The 13,212-nt window shown below is 39.1% G+C and overlaps 1 protein-coding gene and 1 pseudogene across 2 annotated transcripts in view; one reads left to right on the forward strand and one right to left on the reverse strand.

Annotated features, from left to right (window-relative positions):
- LOC308421673 (contactin-associated protein like 5-1) overlaps nt 1-13,212 on the forward strand; it is a gene marked incomplete at both ends in the record, with an annotated part of 467,964 nt that overhangs the window by 108,904 nt on the left and 345,848 nt on the right. Inside the window, one exon of the mRNA XM_080918125.1 lies at nt 10,935-11,041. Coding sequence (XP_080774251.1) covers nt 10,935-11,041 — 107 coding nt within the window. The remainder of the gene's footprint in view (nt 1-10,934; nt 11,042-13,212) is intronic.
- On the reverse strand, nt 523-1,850 carry LOC308421592 (transcription factor 7-like; annotated as a pseudogene). The gene has a single exon. The product of its transcript is annotated as a transcription factor 7-like (transcript).

Raw genomic sequence — 13,212 nt, forward strand, 5'->3', positions numbered from 1 at the left:
AGAACCCAGTAAGACACTTCCTCTGGCCCAGCTTATGAACAGCAGCTGTTTTCTGTAAACAGAGCTTCTCGGTTTCCTTAAGAGAGAAGCATTATTGTTTAGACTTGTGGCTGGTCAAGCACAGAGTTATTTTGTGTGACAAACCAGGTATTCTTGGTCCAAGAAGTAATGGCATGGGGAAGGTGTGGCAGAGGGCAAGAGAAGCATTTGTGGAGTAGGCAGCTGAAGAGTCAGTCCAGCCCATCTGACCTACAGCAAAACCAAAACCTCCTAGGACAATAGGGATGCCCAGCCAGCAATAAGCAGCAGGGTCCCCTTAAGATGACACAGCTACATAGATCTGATTCCCCCACCTCTTGAATCGATGGCCCCTGGTTCAGGGAGTTGTGCAGCCTTTGAAATCTTCACCACCTTAAGAGGAGCCCTAGCTGGTCCCATGTGAGCTGATCTTGTTGTTTCCTCCTGAGTTAGGGGTGGGCACCTGGAGCAAGCCAGGTGTTCTCTGCCTAGCAACCAAGGCTGTCAGGCTGCCTGTCTCTGAGATTCTAGTTGCTGTATTTGTGTATTCTGGAGGGTGCTGTGGGAAGTCTTTGGAGACTTAGGGGTTGGAAGAGTGAGAGTTGCAGAGCGACCTGAGACTGTTGGTGCTGGCTCCACTGGGCTAGCAAGCAGGTCTGTGGGGAAGGAGGGCAGCAGAAGATACGAAGGTGAGTCCTGGGGATCTGGGGACCGGGGACAGCCTAGAGCACTGTCATCGGAAGGAACGGGGCTGGGGCAGCGGCCTTCTCCGTGTAAGTACCGAATGCATTTCTTTTTCCTGCACAGACCACACCAATCTGTCTGCTGCTTGAGGCCAAAGCGAGCACTACATTTCTTAGGCGAGCCAGGGTCTGTGGTGGATTCCTAATGCTTTTCCCTTGACCGCCTCTTCTTCTTTCCGTAGTTATCCCGTGCTGACCAGCCTGGGTATAACTGCATGTGCAGCTGCCTTTCCTTGCGGGCCAGTTCATAGTACTTGGCCTGCTCTTCTCAAGACAGTGCGTGTCACCTGTGACCCAGGATCTGGTCTCTGCAATGACCTTGGCTCTCATCTCCTTCATGTAAAGCATGAAAGCATTGAGGGGTTTTTTGATGATTGGCTTCTTAGCCTCCTTCTCTGCCTTGGGTTCTGCCCGTGTTTTCAGGTTTCAGTCATATGTGCACTGATTCCCTGAGGAGGGCACTATGGCCGGGTGAGGGATGGCTGCTGGGTGTCCAGGTACACCAGATCCCAGCATCAGTGATGGGTGGGTGAACCAGTTCACAGTATGGGGGAGCTGTCCCATGCTGCCTGAGGTCAAAGAATAAAATCCAGAAAGATTTGGGGTCTGCAGCGGCCTGTGAACTTGCTTCTGGCTGATGTCAGCTGGTGCAGGGGTAGGATGTGGACTGCTGAAATGTTCATAGAGTGGAGAAAGTTGGGGGACACCATGTGAGGGCTGGCCAGGCTTGTTATGCAGCGGGGGTTGAGGCTGGGGTTGCTGCCCTGTTCCCGAGGCTGGTGGGTAATGCATGAGCAGATTGAAGGCAGAGTAGACAGTCTCTTTGTACATGCCACTGGTACACTCTGGGGCCTTCAGGCTGTCCTCTAGGGACTTTGGAAGTTTGTCGGAGAAAAGTCTCTGCGAAGTGTGTTCTCGTCCCAGGGCCTCGGGCGCTCCTTGGCTTCTCCATGAACTCTGACACTGGGACCCGGGACCGGTCGCGCCTTCAGACTCATTCACCAATGAGGACTTGAGCTCCGCCAGGTCCCACTCAGGACCCGCCGCACTGTCGTGATTCTTTTCGTCCTGTTCCTCCCCTTCGTCCTGGAAGGCCTGTACATCTTCTTATACATGCTTTCTGGACCATTTTTCCCAATTAGATTTATAGTTCTCGTCTGTGCTTTGAAAATACAGCCACACTGCCTGCTCATCACTAATGTATTAAAGGAACAGAGGCAGAAGAAGTGGAAAAAGACCTCAAAGCTTCTGGCAGTAGCAAGGACATATCTTCTCTGATATTTTACAACTTAGATGAGGGATAGGTCCTAAATGGCTAGTGCACTGAATGGTTAGTCTCCAATGGACTAAGATAATAGAACACAGGAGGTGGAGCCTTTGGGGTTGTAGCTTGTCTCTACTCTCCCTTTGATTTTTGGATTTACCATGATGGACAGAAAGAGGAACTGATCTATATTTTTCTCTTTTAAGTGTTTATCTAAAGTGTTTTGTTACAGTGACAAAAAGCTAAACATTTGGTGCCTGGTTTAAGACTGTGCAGAAACAAGAAGGGGAGAGGTGCTTTTTGTGAATAACATGAGTGAGATCAGGATTCAAGGTCAGAAACAGGGGCCAGGATGAGGGTTGCTGTAGATGTTCTGGAGACAGATGGGGTGACTTTTATATGTAGAACACATGATTAGTAAGGTTTTTTGATCATTTGAAGTGACATTGAGTCTACTGCTGTGGTACATGCCTGTGGTCCCAGCACAAGGGAGACAGAGGCAAACAGATTGTTGTGAGCCTACATCCATCCTTGTTTATATAGCAAGTTCCAGGTTAGTTCACAAACCATAGTGAGATGCTGTTCAATTTGATGTAGCCTGTGTTTTCTGTGCACCAGAGTTACATGGGTCGAACCAGTAGCTAGTAATAGCAGAACTAGAGAGGAAAATATGGTGAGCTAATATGAAACATAAGAAGAAATTCTTATCATTCCCCAACAAAAGAAAATTCAATAAATCTTTGTGATTAACATTTAAACTCCAAAATGAGAAAATAAACCTTATAAATTATAGATCAATAGAAGGGTGCACACCACAGATCACAAAATACCAGATAATTCTATAGAGAGACGGAGACAGAGAAAGAGACTGACATATATAGAGATATACAGAGAGACAAACACAGAGAAAGATACGTATATATATATGTATATATATATGAATGATATAGATATAGATGTAGAGGCAAAAGATATCTAATTCTATGGAAAACAGAATTATTTCCCTTGGCTACATTTGGCTGAAAGATTGGCTTATATCTCTAGTGACCAGGATTTAACAGAGGTGTTTATAATCTTACTTGTCATCTGAAAGTAGAAACTGTCTTGTTTTGGAAAAATTGCTAACATTAAGAGATGTTTCATTTTGTAATATGCTTGCCTTGAAAGTACTGCACCCTGCATTTAATACCCAGGGTCCATGTGCAAAGTTTGCCAGGCTCAGTACCTTGTAGTAAACCCGACTCTGGGACACTGGCACTTACTGGCTGACCCTCCTAACTATTTGGTAACCTCAAGGCCGTGTAGAGAGTAAAATAAAGGAAAGTAAATAACTACAAACAAGTAACAAATAAAACAAAAACAAGCATGATGGATGTTACCAGAAGAACACACATGTTCACATACATCTCCTCCAATTCTCATACATACACATAAAACATGTACATGTATGTGCACATGTCTCCACCAAAATATATATGTGAAAACATATTACATGTGCACATATACCTTTCCCATTCTCCTAGTAATGCATATACAACCATGTACACATATATGGACATAAACTTTTTTCATGTTCATATGCAGGCAAACACATCACATGTGAATACAGTTCTCTCATATTTACACTTATGCACACACACAAAAAGAGGCTGAAATATGTACACATAGATCGATTCCACACTCACATGCTTGCATAATCACCCAGCAACATACAAAATGATGCTAAATTCTTTAAAAGCAAGAAATACAAAGTCACCTTTCAAAACATAAAAATTGCATACACACAGGGATAAATATGTTCTTAAATCTAGAGTAACGACACATGGACTTAATGTCTTCAAGTACCATAGTTTTCTTCTTCACCCCAAATATTAATACTGTGCTCTGATAATTTGAATTTTGTTACTACATTCAGATAGTTTTTTGAGGAAAAGAGTTGCATGCATAAAGAACATGTTTGGCTTGTTAAGTGATGAATATTTTGGCATGATGTCATGTCCACCTGAAGTACTTGCCTCATATTGTCCACAAAGGGCAACCAGGAAAAAGATGCAGAGATCAGAAAGACATGCTGAATGAACCTTGATCTATTTGAATAATACTGAAAACGAGTGGTCCAGGACTGAGTAGAGCTCCAGAAGTTTTCTTTATTGCTAAATGTAAAGAACTCTTAAGTGCCTCTTAAATGAACCAAAATAATATTGTGTATAGTTTTACCACTGATAACATCAGGTTTAACCGCTTCTTTATTTGATCTGCAATTACTTGTATGCAGAAAAGGGATAGCCTGGTGGTGTTGTTTTTCATGTTGTGTTAAGGACAGGAAGAAGCTACATTAACTTAGATAAAACACTTCTGCCACCTAGAAAAGGAACACTTATGAACATGGTAGGAGTTGTCTTTTGGTCGTTGCACTGTAAGGATTTCACATTGTGAATGAAGCACATGTGTAAATAAAACTAAAATCTGCCTTTCCACTTTTATGGAATTCATAGAATTAATCATGTCCTATTATTTATATACATATGTTACTATATTTTATTATTTATATAACTTATTTCTTTCCTAATAAGCCATTTTCATATTGTTAAACACACCTTTGCACATCCAACACATCAGTAGCAACTCAATTGCACAGGGATTCTGACACATCCAAAAATCACTGTATTACAGGCTCACAGGAGGAGCATGCTCCAGTCAGAGACACAGAGGTTGCTTAACACCAGAGATAACCAAATGGTGAGAGAAAAGCATAAGAACATATTCACCAGAAACCAATACTACTTAGCAACATCAGAACCCATTTCTCCCACCACAGAATGCCCTGGATACCCCATCACACCTACAAATCAAGATTCAGAACTAAATTCTTACCTCATGAAGATGATTGAGCACTCTAAGAAGGGCTTAAACACAGGTAAAGGAATAGAATCCCTTAAAGAGGAAACATATAAATCCTGTAAAGAAATACAGAAAAAATATAATCAACCAGGTGAACAAATTGAACAAAATCACCCTGGATCTAAAAATGAAAATAAAAACATTAAAAAAACACAAAGTGAGACAATCCTGGAAAGAGAGCAGGAGTACAGATGCAAACATCCCCAGCAGAATAAAAAAGATAAAAGAACATTTCAGGTATAGAAGAAACCATAAAACCATTTGCTTGGAACAAAAGTTTTCCAGTCTTTTTTTTTTTTTTTTTTTTTTTTTTTTTTTTTTTTTTTTTGAGTTTTTGAGTTTTTGTCATTGAGGTGTGTTTTCTTTTTTCCTTTTTCTTTTTCTTTTCTTTTTCTTTTTTTCTTTTGAGAGGCCATGAGAGATTATCATCATGGTTTTATTTATTATACTTTTTGCTTTGAAGAACTTTTATTACTAGACATTGCTTTCTATGAAATTTAGCAGAGTTAAAAAAAAACTAAAGTCCTTGAAAGAACTCAAATATATATTTACAAGTAACAATCAAAATAAGTAAATCTCCAAACAGCACTAAATCTCAAAACGAAGAAAATCCCCCAAACAACCCTTAGCTTAGCCTCTGATGAGCTATAAATCACTATTCATATTTCAGGAAAATCATTTGTATTGCAAATTTTTTTATAGAGGGGTCTATTTAATTAGCTTTTGTAATACTTGAAATCTATGATTGAAGATTTGATTGAGAATACTCATTGAATACAAAGGCATACATAAGCACAGCAGTAAATGCAGAGTGCTTTCAGTGTCTTTGTTACTAGCTACAGTCTTTTGTCATTCCTGCCGAGGATGAATAAAGATGGAGAAGAGAATGTTTCTTGAGAAATATTTATTTTAAGAGTTTTAGAGGGGTTAGGGAGGTATGTTTTCTGTATGTAGCAAAATTCTAGGTTCTATTTAGGTATCCAGTTTGTAAGCCTATGACTTTTGATTGGGGAACTGAGTGATTTATCTTAAGAACTGCTAGAGACCAGTGATTTTGCTTCCTGTTATTTTTGTTGTTAGAGGTGGAATTGTGTTTGTTCCAAGAAACAAGCTAAACTAGCCATCATAATATCGAATAAAATAGACTTTAAACCAAAAGTTATCAAGAAACATGGAGAAGGACACTCCACCAAGTTGAATTCTCAGTGCTGAGCATTTATGAACAAAATTCAAGAGCACCCATAATTGTTAAAAAAATAAAAAATGTTACTGAAGGTCGAAGCATACATTGGAACTCACCTAATAATAGTGGGAAATTTCAACACCCAACTGTCACCAATGGACAAATCATAAAATCAGAAACTATACAGAGACACAGTGAAACTAAAAGAAGTTATGAACCAAATAGATTTGACAGATAGTTAACATATATTTATAGAAAATATGATCCTAAAACAAAAGAACACATTTTCTTTTCAGCACCTAGTGGTATTTTCTCAAATTTTGGCAATATAAAAAAATGCCCATTGAAGACACTTTGGACATATTGTTCTACAAATCAGTAAAGCATTTTTTTTTCCTATTTATGAGTTGTATATGGGCAAAGAAGTGAAGGGTGTAACTTAACTGACAACCATAGCTATTCATGTGAGAGATGCTGGTTATTCACACCAGCATAGCATGAGAGAAATGGGAGAAAGTGGTCTGCTCCATGCAGGTTCTAAAGGTACATAGAGCAGGATTTTTTCATGCCATTCACAATGGCTTTGGACATAATGATGCTGCAGCTTTCAGAAAGTATTTTAACTTGCTTTCCCTTGCTGTCATAAAACCAAAAGCAACATGGTGAGGAAAAATTTATTTGATTTATAGGTTTCATCCCATCACTTAGGAGAGCCGAGACAGGAACTCAGTCAGGGTAGGAACTGAGAGGTAGGAGTCAAAGCAGGGTGCATGGACAATGCCACTTACTGGTTGCTTCCCATGGATTTCTCAGACTATTTTTCTATAACTCAGGACAAATTGTTCCAAGCTGAAACAGTTCACAGTGTTTTGGGTGCTTCCACGAAAATCATTTAATGAGAAAATGCACCAATGAGTTGCTCATAAGGCATTCAGATAGAGATGAAATTCATGCTTCCCAAATAACTGGCTTCCATTAAGTTGATAATTGGTATAATGGGATACAGAAAACATTCTGACAGGACTCTCGAAGCAGACACCATCAACAGTGAGTAAATTCACTGTAGATGCAAAGAGACTAAATGATCAACCTTGATGCTGACTAGCAGGAAGCTGGGAGATAAGCCTGCTATTCAGAGTAACACCACAATCAAGGTAAAGGCTTGGACTTTGCTGGTATACAGTCATCCCTAGTTTTGGTGTTTTAACTTGGTCACATAATTTTTAAGAGAAGACAAAATTTTTTGTTCATTTCATGTCCCTTTCCAAATTATGAATAAATTGGCAGGCTGCAGTTTTCTAAAGTATCATAATTCCTCTTGTTTTTGTTATACTTTCCCGAGAACTCATTCAGACTAACCTCTTGCCTAGCCCTGTCAAAGACAAGATACGTAGAGAAAGCTTCTCTGATCTTTATAAATGATTATAAGGGTCATTTTCTTCTTAAGTTTGGTTAGTAGTAATCATGCCCTCCGTGGGTTTGTTTGACTGGATGCTTAAGGTTGGACTCAGGTTTCATTTGTCACAAACTTTCTGTCACTAGTCTTCTAAATGGCTCATGGAGAACAGTCTCTGCCCCTCTTATGGCAGGTTCTTGGCTATTGATTTCACTTCTTTCTCTGTTGCTGTGGGTAAATCTTCAACACAAGCTATTTAAAAAAAATAGGTTCATTCAAGGAATGATTTTGGTGACATAGTCTATGTTAGTGGGGAAATAACATTTGGTAGTAGCCCTGGGGAGCTGGTCACTACTCGTGCATTTAAGGAGAGGGACAAAGGTAGGATTCAGATCATTTCCTCTATTTGAGGGTATGGAATCCTGTGAAGAGAATCATGTTGCCCACACTGAGTGAGTCTTCCCATCTCAATTAACACAGAGCATGTTCCCCACAGGCATGCACAGAATCCAGTCGTCGGGTGTTTCTATTTTTGATCAAGTTGATAGCATGCATTATCATTACTATATCATGCTATTCATTACCCTATTAAGTAAGCCATTATATTTTGTTCTTGTGTGAAATATGAAAAACAGCTCAAGAAGCTAGAACAATGATATGAAATCTCAGGAAGTTTGACTATGACCTCTACTTCATTTGTTTCCCATATTGTCCATACTCACTCTACAAATTATCTTTGTCCTGTGGAAGATCATGTGTCTGTGTGGTGTACAATGTACACTTGATTTGGACTCATAAAAATTCACATAGGTCTTACTCTCAGATGCATGGATTACTCCCATGTCTGCCCTATTTTTTTGAAGAAGATTCTCTTCTGAACTAGGAGCTTTCCCATAATATTAGACTACAGTTGGCAAAGGACTTGATTAAATCATTACCAGCAAGTCTATAAGTTTTGGTATGGTTTCATTTGGTAAACTCTTTAACACCCCAGTGCCAGCAGCAAAAGATGCCTATGTAGCTGGTAGCCCAGTGAGTACCAGAAGAATGTGTTTTTCTACCTTCCTAGAGCTATGATTATTGACACAATCACCACGTCATACCTTTGCATCTTCAATCTGAGATGCAAGCTCAAGTTTCCATGCTTAGACAGTGAGTGACAGAACCATCTCCCTGGCTCCAGTTTTCAAGTGGGAGCATACGTTTTTTGGAGTTACCATATTTTATTTTCTTTTAAGTGTTATTGATTTTTCCTACCCTTCCACATCTAGTGCTTTCTTTAAAGTTTTTCTGTCATCTCCTTAACTTTTATGCATGGTGGTTTTATAGACTCAAGATATCTGGCAGTGTATCTGCAATGTCTTTTTTTTTTAGCAACTTTATTTTAAAAAACAAAGATAAATGTACAGATTGTAAGCATTTTTGCATAAAAGTATATGAATACATTTTTGTCTGTACTTGTTGTTTTTAAAGGTTTGATAGTGTGCATTAAGAGCTTACTCGTTACAATGAGCATAAAGTACATGTAAAACAAGATGTAACCTGGAATTAGTCAAAGTTTTCTTGGTGTGTAAATATTAAGAATAATGGTTTTTTCTTTTCTTTTTTTTATTCTTGAACTTCATATTCATATGTGAGTTGATTCTGGGGTGTTCTGAGCTTTCTGGGGTTAGTATCCAAAGTCAGACACTCACTGTGGTAGCTTCTCTGGGATTTTAGATAGTCAAGAAAGTTGATATATTTATATGGAAAAACTGCACTGAGCAGTCACATCTGTATAGAAATTTTACAATTGGCAGAGGTATTAGTCCCACATAATGTTTGTTTGTTCACCTATTTTCAAGTGTACATATGGAGGACAGAGTTTGACATAGAAGATCTTCCTTGCTTGATTTACACACTGTGTCCAGAGTCTGGGTTTCATACCATACACTAAAGTGAGTGGATTTTGTTTTCAAGGTAGTTAATTTTCCCTGGGGATTTTTTACTTCTGTGTCCTGGGTGAAAAGTCACACGAAAGCTGTCTTGCTTATGTAGAATATTACATGTGTACCAGAGATCCAAATTATATTCTTTATTACTTGTTTACCCAGTGCTTTACTCACCGAGCTATCTCTCCAAACGATTATCCTGACTATTTGATTTTTATAGATTTATGCCTAAAACTACCATGACCCATAGCCAGCATTTGTCCCCTTCTATAGCTACATGAATTATCTTTAGGTTTTTTGGTCCTAAAATGATTAGTTTGTGCCAAGCATAGGAAAGAAAAGAAACAAAACAGCAGTTTAAATAAACTGATTGAAAAAAACTTGAAATCATGCCCATGAAACAGCCTTTTTAAATGAACAAAGTAGACTTCTAAAGCTCGAGTCAATTGTTTGTTTTGAGATGACCTTTCCTAATCTCTGTGCACTGGTCCCAAATGCACCTTGCTGTAAGGCTGTTCTACATGTTCTCACTTATTTTGTACCTTGTTCTACAGAGTTTTGATTCTTTTCATTGACCAAATATGCTTTCTCTTTCTCAGAACTACATCCTTGATTCTTCCAATGACCATAGACACATAACTTTGTAGAAAGGTGACTCAGCCACATGATAGCCTGACACCATATATAAATCACTTTCAGGGGATCCAATACCCATTTTTAGGTCTCCTATAGCATCAGAGCCATATGTATGAGATGGATCTACAAATATGTAGGCAAACACTCATACACATAATATGAGAAAAATAGATAAAAAAGAGATGCTTAGAAGAAAGCCCAGATCCAAAAAGTCAGAGGGGTGCAGGCAGAGAATGTTCAAAGCTAGGTTAGTCCACTGTGTATGTGAATTATGACTAGTGGTGAGTGGAAGTTGAGGAGGTAAAGTCTCTTACTCAAAATTAAGTGAAAAGACACCACATGTGTTTGTAATAACTAGGGAAAGATTTTCGGGTGGCTTTCCCTAAAGTCATTTCAAAAGGTACAATTGCCTTGCCATGTTAAATAAGGGGACATTAATCTTTAAACCATGTTCTGTTTCTGTGCATTAAGATAGTTTCCTAGTCACATCCAAAAGAAATGCAGACATTAATTTCCAGGATTGCTAGGTTTTTTATTTCCTTTAAAAAGCTACATTACTTTCCAATGTAAATTGATAACCCTTCTGCACTTTTTGCCATGATAAGTATACCTTTCTATACAATATTCCCACTTCCATTTAGATCTCTCTGTGAAAGCATTGAAACTTTAACTCAGAGATTGAATTCAGCTCTGAGATCCCCACTATTCAGTAGAAGCATATCTCCATGGTTCTCATATTGTATAACTCTGATAGCTGTAGAACAAAAGCAGATTCTATTAACAGTATCACTGGCAAAGGTTTTGCTTGGCACTTTATTTCAACTGTCTTGGCTTATTAGATTTTTTTATTACCTCCCACTAGGTGTTTGCCAAACTACTGTGAACATGGAGCGCATTGTGCCCAAACCTGGACCACCTTCTACTGCAATTGTAGTGACACTGGCTACACAGGAGCCACCTGCCATGACTGTGAGTACGTACAGTGTGCCCGTAGTGTATTCGCACACCTCCAGGAATGACTATTCATCATGGGGTGGGCATCTTTTATTCCTTTAGCATGAATTAACAAGTAAGACACAATATCTCAAGAACTGAAGCAGGCAGGGAAAACGCATGGAGACAAGACATAACTTTAAGAGTTAATGAGAACAGGGCAGAGTAAAGTTGGATATGTGCTAAAGTGAAAGAAACAATGGTGCTTCGTGTACACAGGGAGCTGTGCAACAAATGGCCTTATCTTGATGGCTTGATTTGTACTGTTGAAACAAATACCTAATGTGGATCATTGGTCCAAGTGATAAGTGGGGTGTTGTGTTTTAGCTATTTTCCTGCTGCTACGACAAAACTCTCTGACCAAAGCAATCTATAAGAGAACAGGTTTATTTCAGATTACGGTCCTTGAAGGGTATTGTTTATCACAAAAGAGCAAGACATGGTAGCAGGAGGGAAAGCATGGGAGAAAGAAGAGACATCCTGACAGATCACTTTGTACCCATACTCAGGAAGCAGAGAATAAACAGGAAATTGCATAAAGCTATTTTATAAGGGCAGGTTTAAGTTCTGCCCTCAGCAACCCATTGTCTCCAGTGACCTTTAACTGCTAAAAATTCTGCTAACTTACCAAATGGTACCAGAATCCAGAGACCAAATGTAATAACAAAATTATGGGGATGCTTCACACTCAGACCACCACAGGGCTGTGCTACCAACTCATTCACATTCCATTGTCTAGATACTCATGTCACTCAGTAGAAGGCAAAGTGTGTGCAAATCATAAGGAGTGAAACTACTTTGTAAGGATATTGGCCATAAATACTGATGACTACCATTCAAGGCTGGGCATTAGGGAAGCTTAATATTGAAGCCCTAGAATGATCTTGTCCAAGTTACAAAAGGGAAACAGAAAGAAGAAATTTTAGGTGATAGAGGAAGTAGATTTATGAGTGTTCTGTGAAGAAATGGTCAAGGACCAATATATATATCTTGTAGTTAGCTTCATTTCATTCTTGTTTTGTACAGAAAATAATTTTGTCATGTCTATGAACTGCATATGAACTGCATATTTTTAGCCATTCCTCTGCTGGCAAAGAGCCTTAGGAAAGTTCTACGATTTAGTTACTATGAAAGGTGCTGCAAACAATACTGAAGTGAAAGTGTCTATGGAATTCTGACTTGAGGTTCTTTGGTAAATTACCCAGGGATGTTGTGGCTGAGTTATCTGGTACATCTATTATTCAGTTTTCAAGACATCGTCTCTCATTATTGGGTCCTAGACTCTATTAGAGGCATGGAGATGAATAAGATTTGAAGGAGAATGATCAAAGATACAAGGCATGGTCCAAAGGAACATGTTTCTTTTGTGATGTGTGTGTGTGTGTGTGTGTGTGTGTGTGTGTGTGTGTGCTTATTGTATGTTTTATTTATTTACATTTCAAATGTTATCACCTTTCCGGATTACCTCTCAGGAAATCCCCTATCCCAATCTTCCTCCCCTGTTTTTATGAGGGTGCTCCTTACACTGGGGTATCCAGCCTTTCTAGGACCAAGGGTCTAGCCTGCCACTGATGTCAAAAAACACCATCCTCTGCTACATATCAGGCTGGAGCCACACATCCCTCCATGTGTACTCCAGTTGGTGGTATAGTCCCTGGGGTCTGTGGAGAATCTGTGTGTATGTTTGTGTGTGTGTATGCACATGTATGCATATATGTTCATTTGTACTGGTGGGTGTGGAGGCCAGATGTTGATTTCAGTTGTCAATTTTCTCTGTCTTTTACTTTTTTTGAGATGAGGTATAACTTGGACCTCACTGTTTTTGATGCACTGTGTGTTTAGCAAGACCTGCAGATAAGCACAATCTACCACCTACTTCTTGAATCACAGGCACACAGAACTCTTGCTTAGCTTTTATATGAGCTCTCAGGACCAGATTCAGGGTCTCATGATTGTACACTGCAAACATTTTCAACTAAGCCATGTTCCTACTACCATAAGTTGTATTGTTTACATGATTACTCCTCAGAGAAGGCACTGAGTTAAAGGGCACAATGATTTGAAAGGTCTTATTCCATGACTTCCCTTCCCTAACAGCCTTCACAGTTCTTTTCTGTGACTTTATTTTCCCGTTTCTGCCAGAATCA

The sequence above is a fragment of the Micromys minutus genome, assembly GCF_963924665.1.
Source record: "Micromys minutus genome assembly, chromosome: 6".
NCBI classification, from domain to species: Eukaryota; Metazoa; Chordata; class Mammalia; order Rodentia; family Muridae; genus Micromys; species Micromys minutus.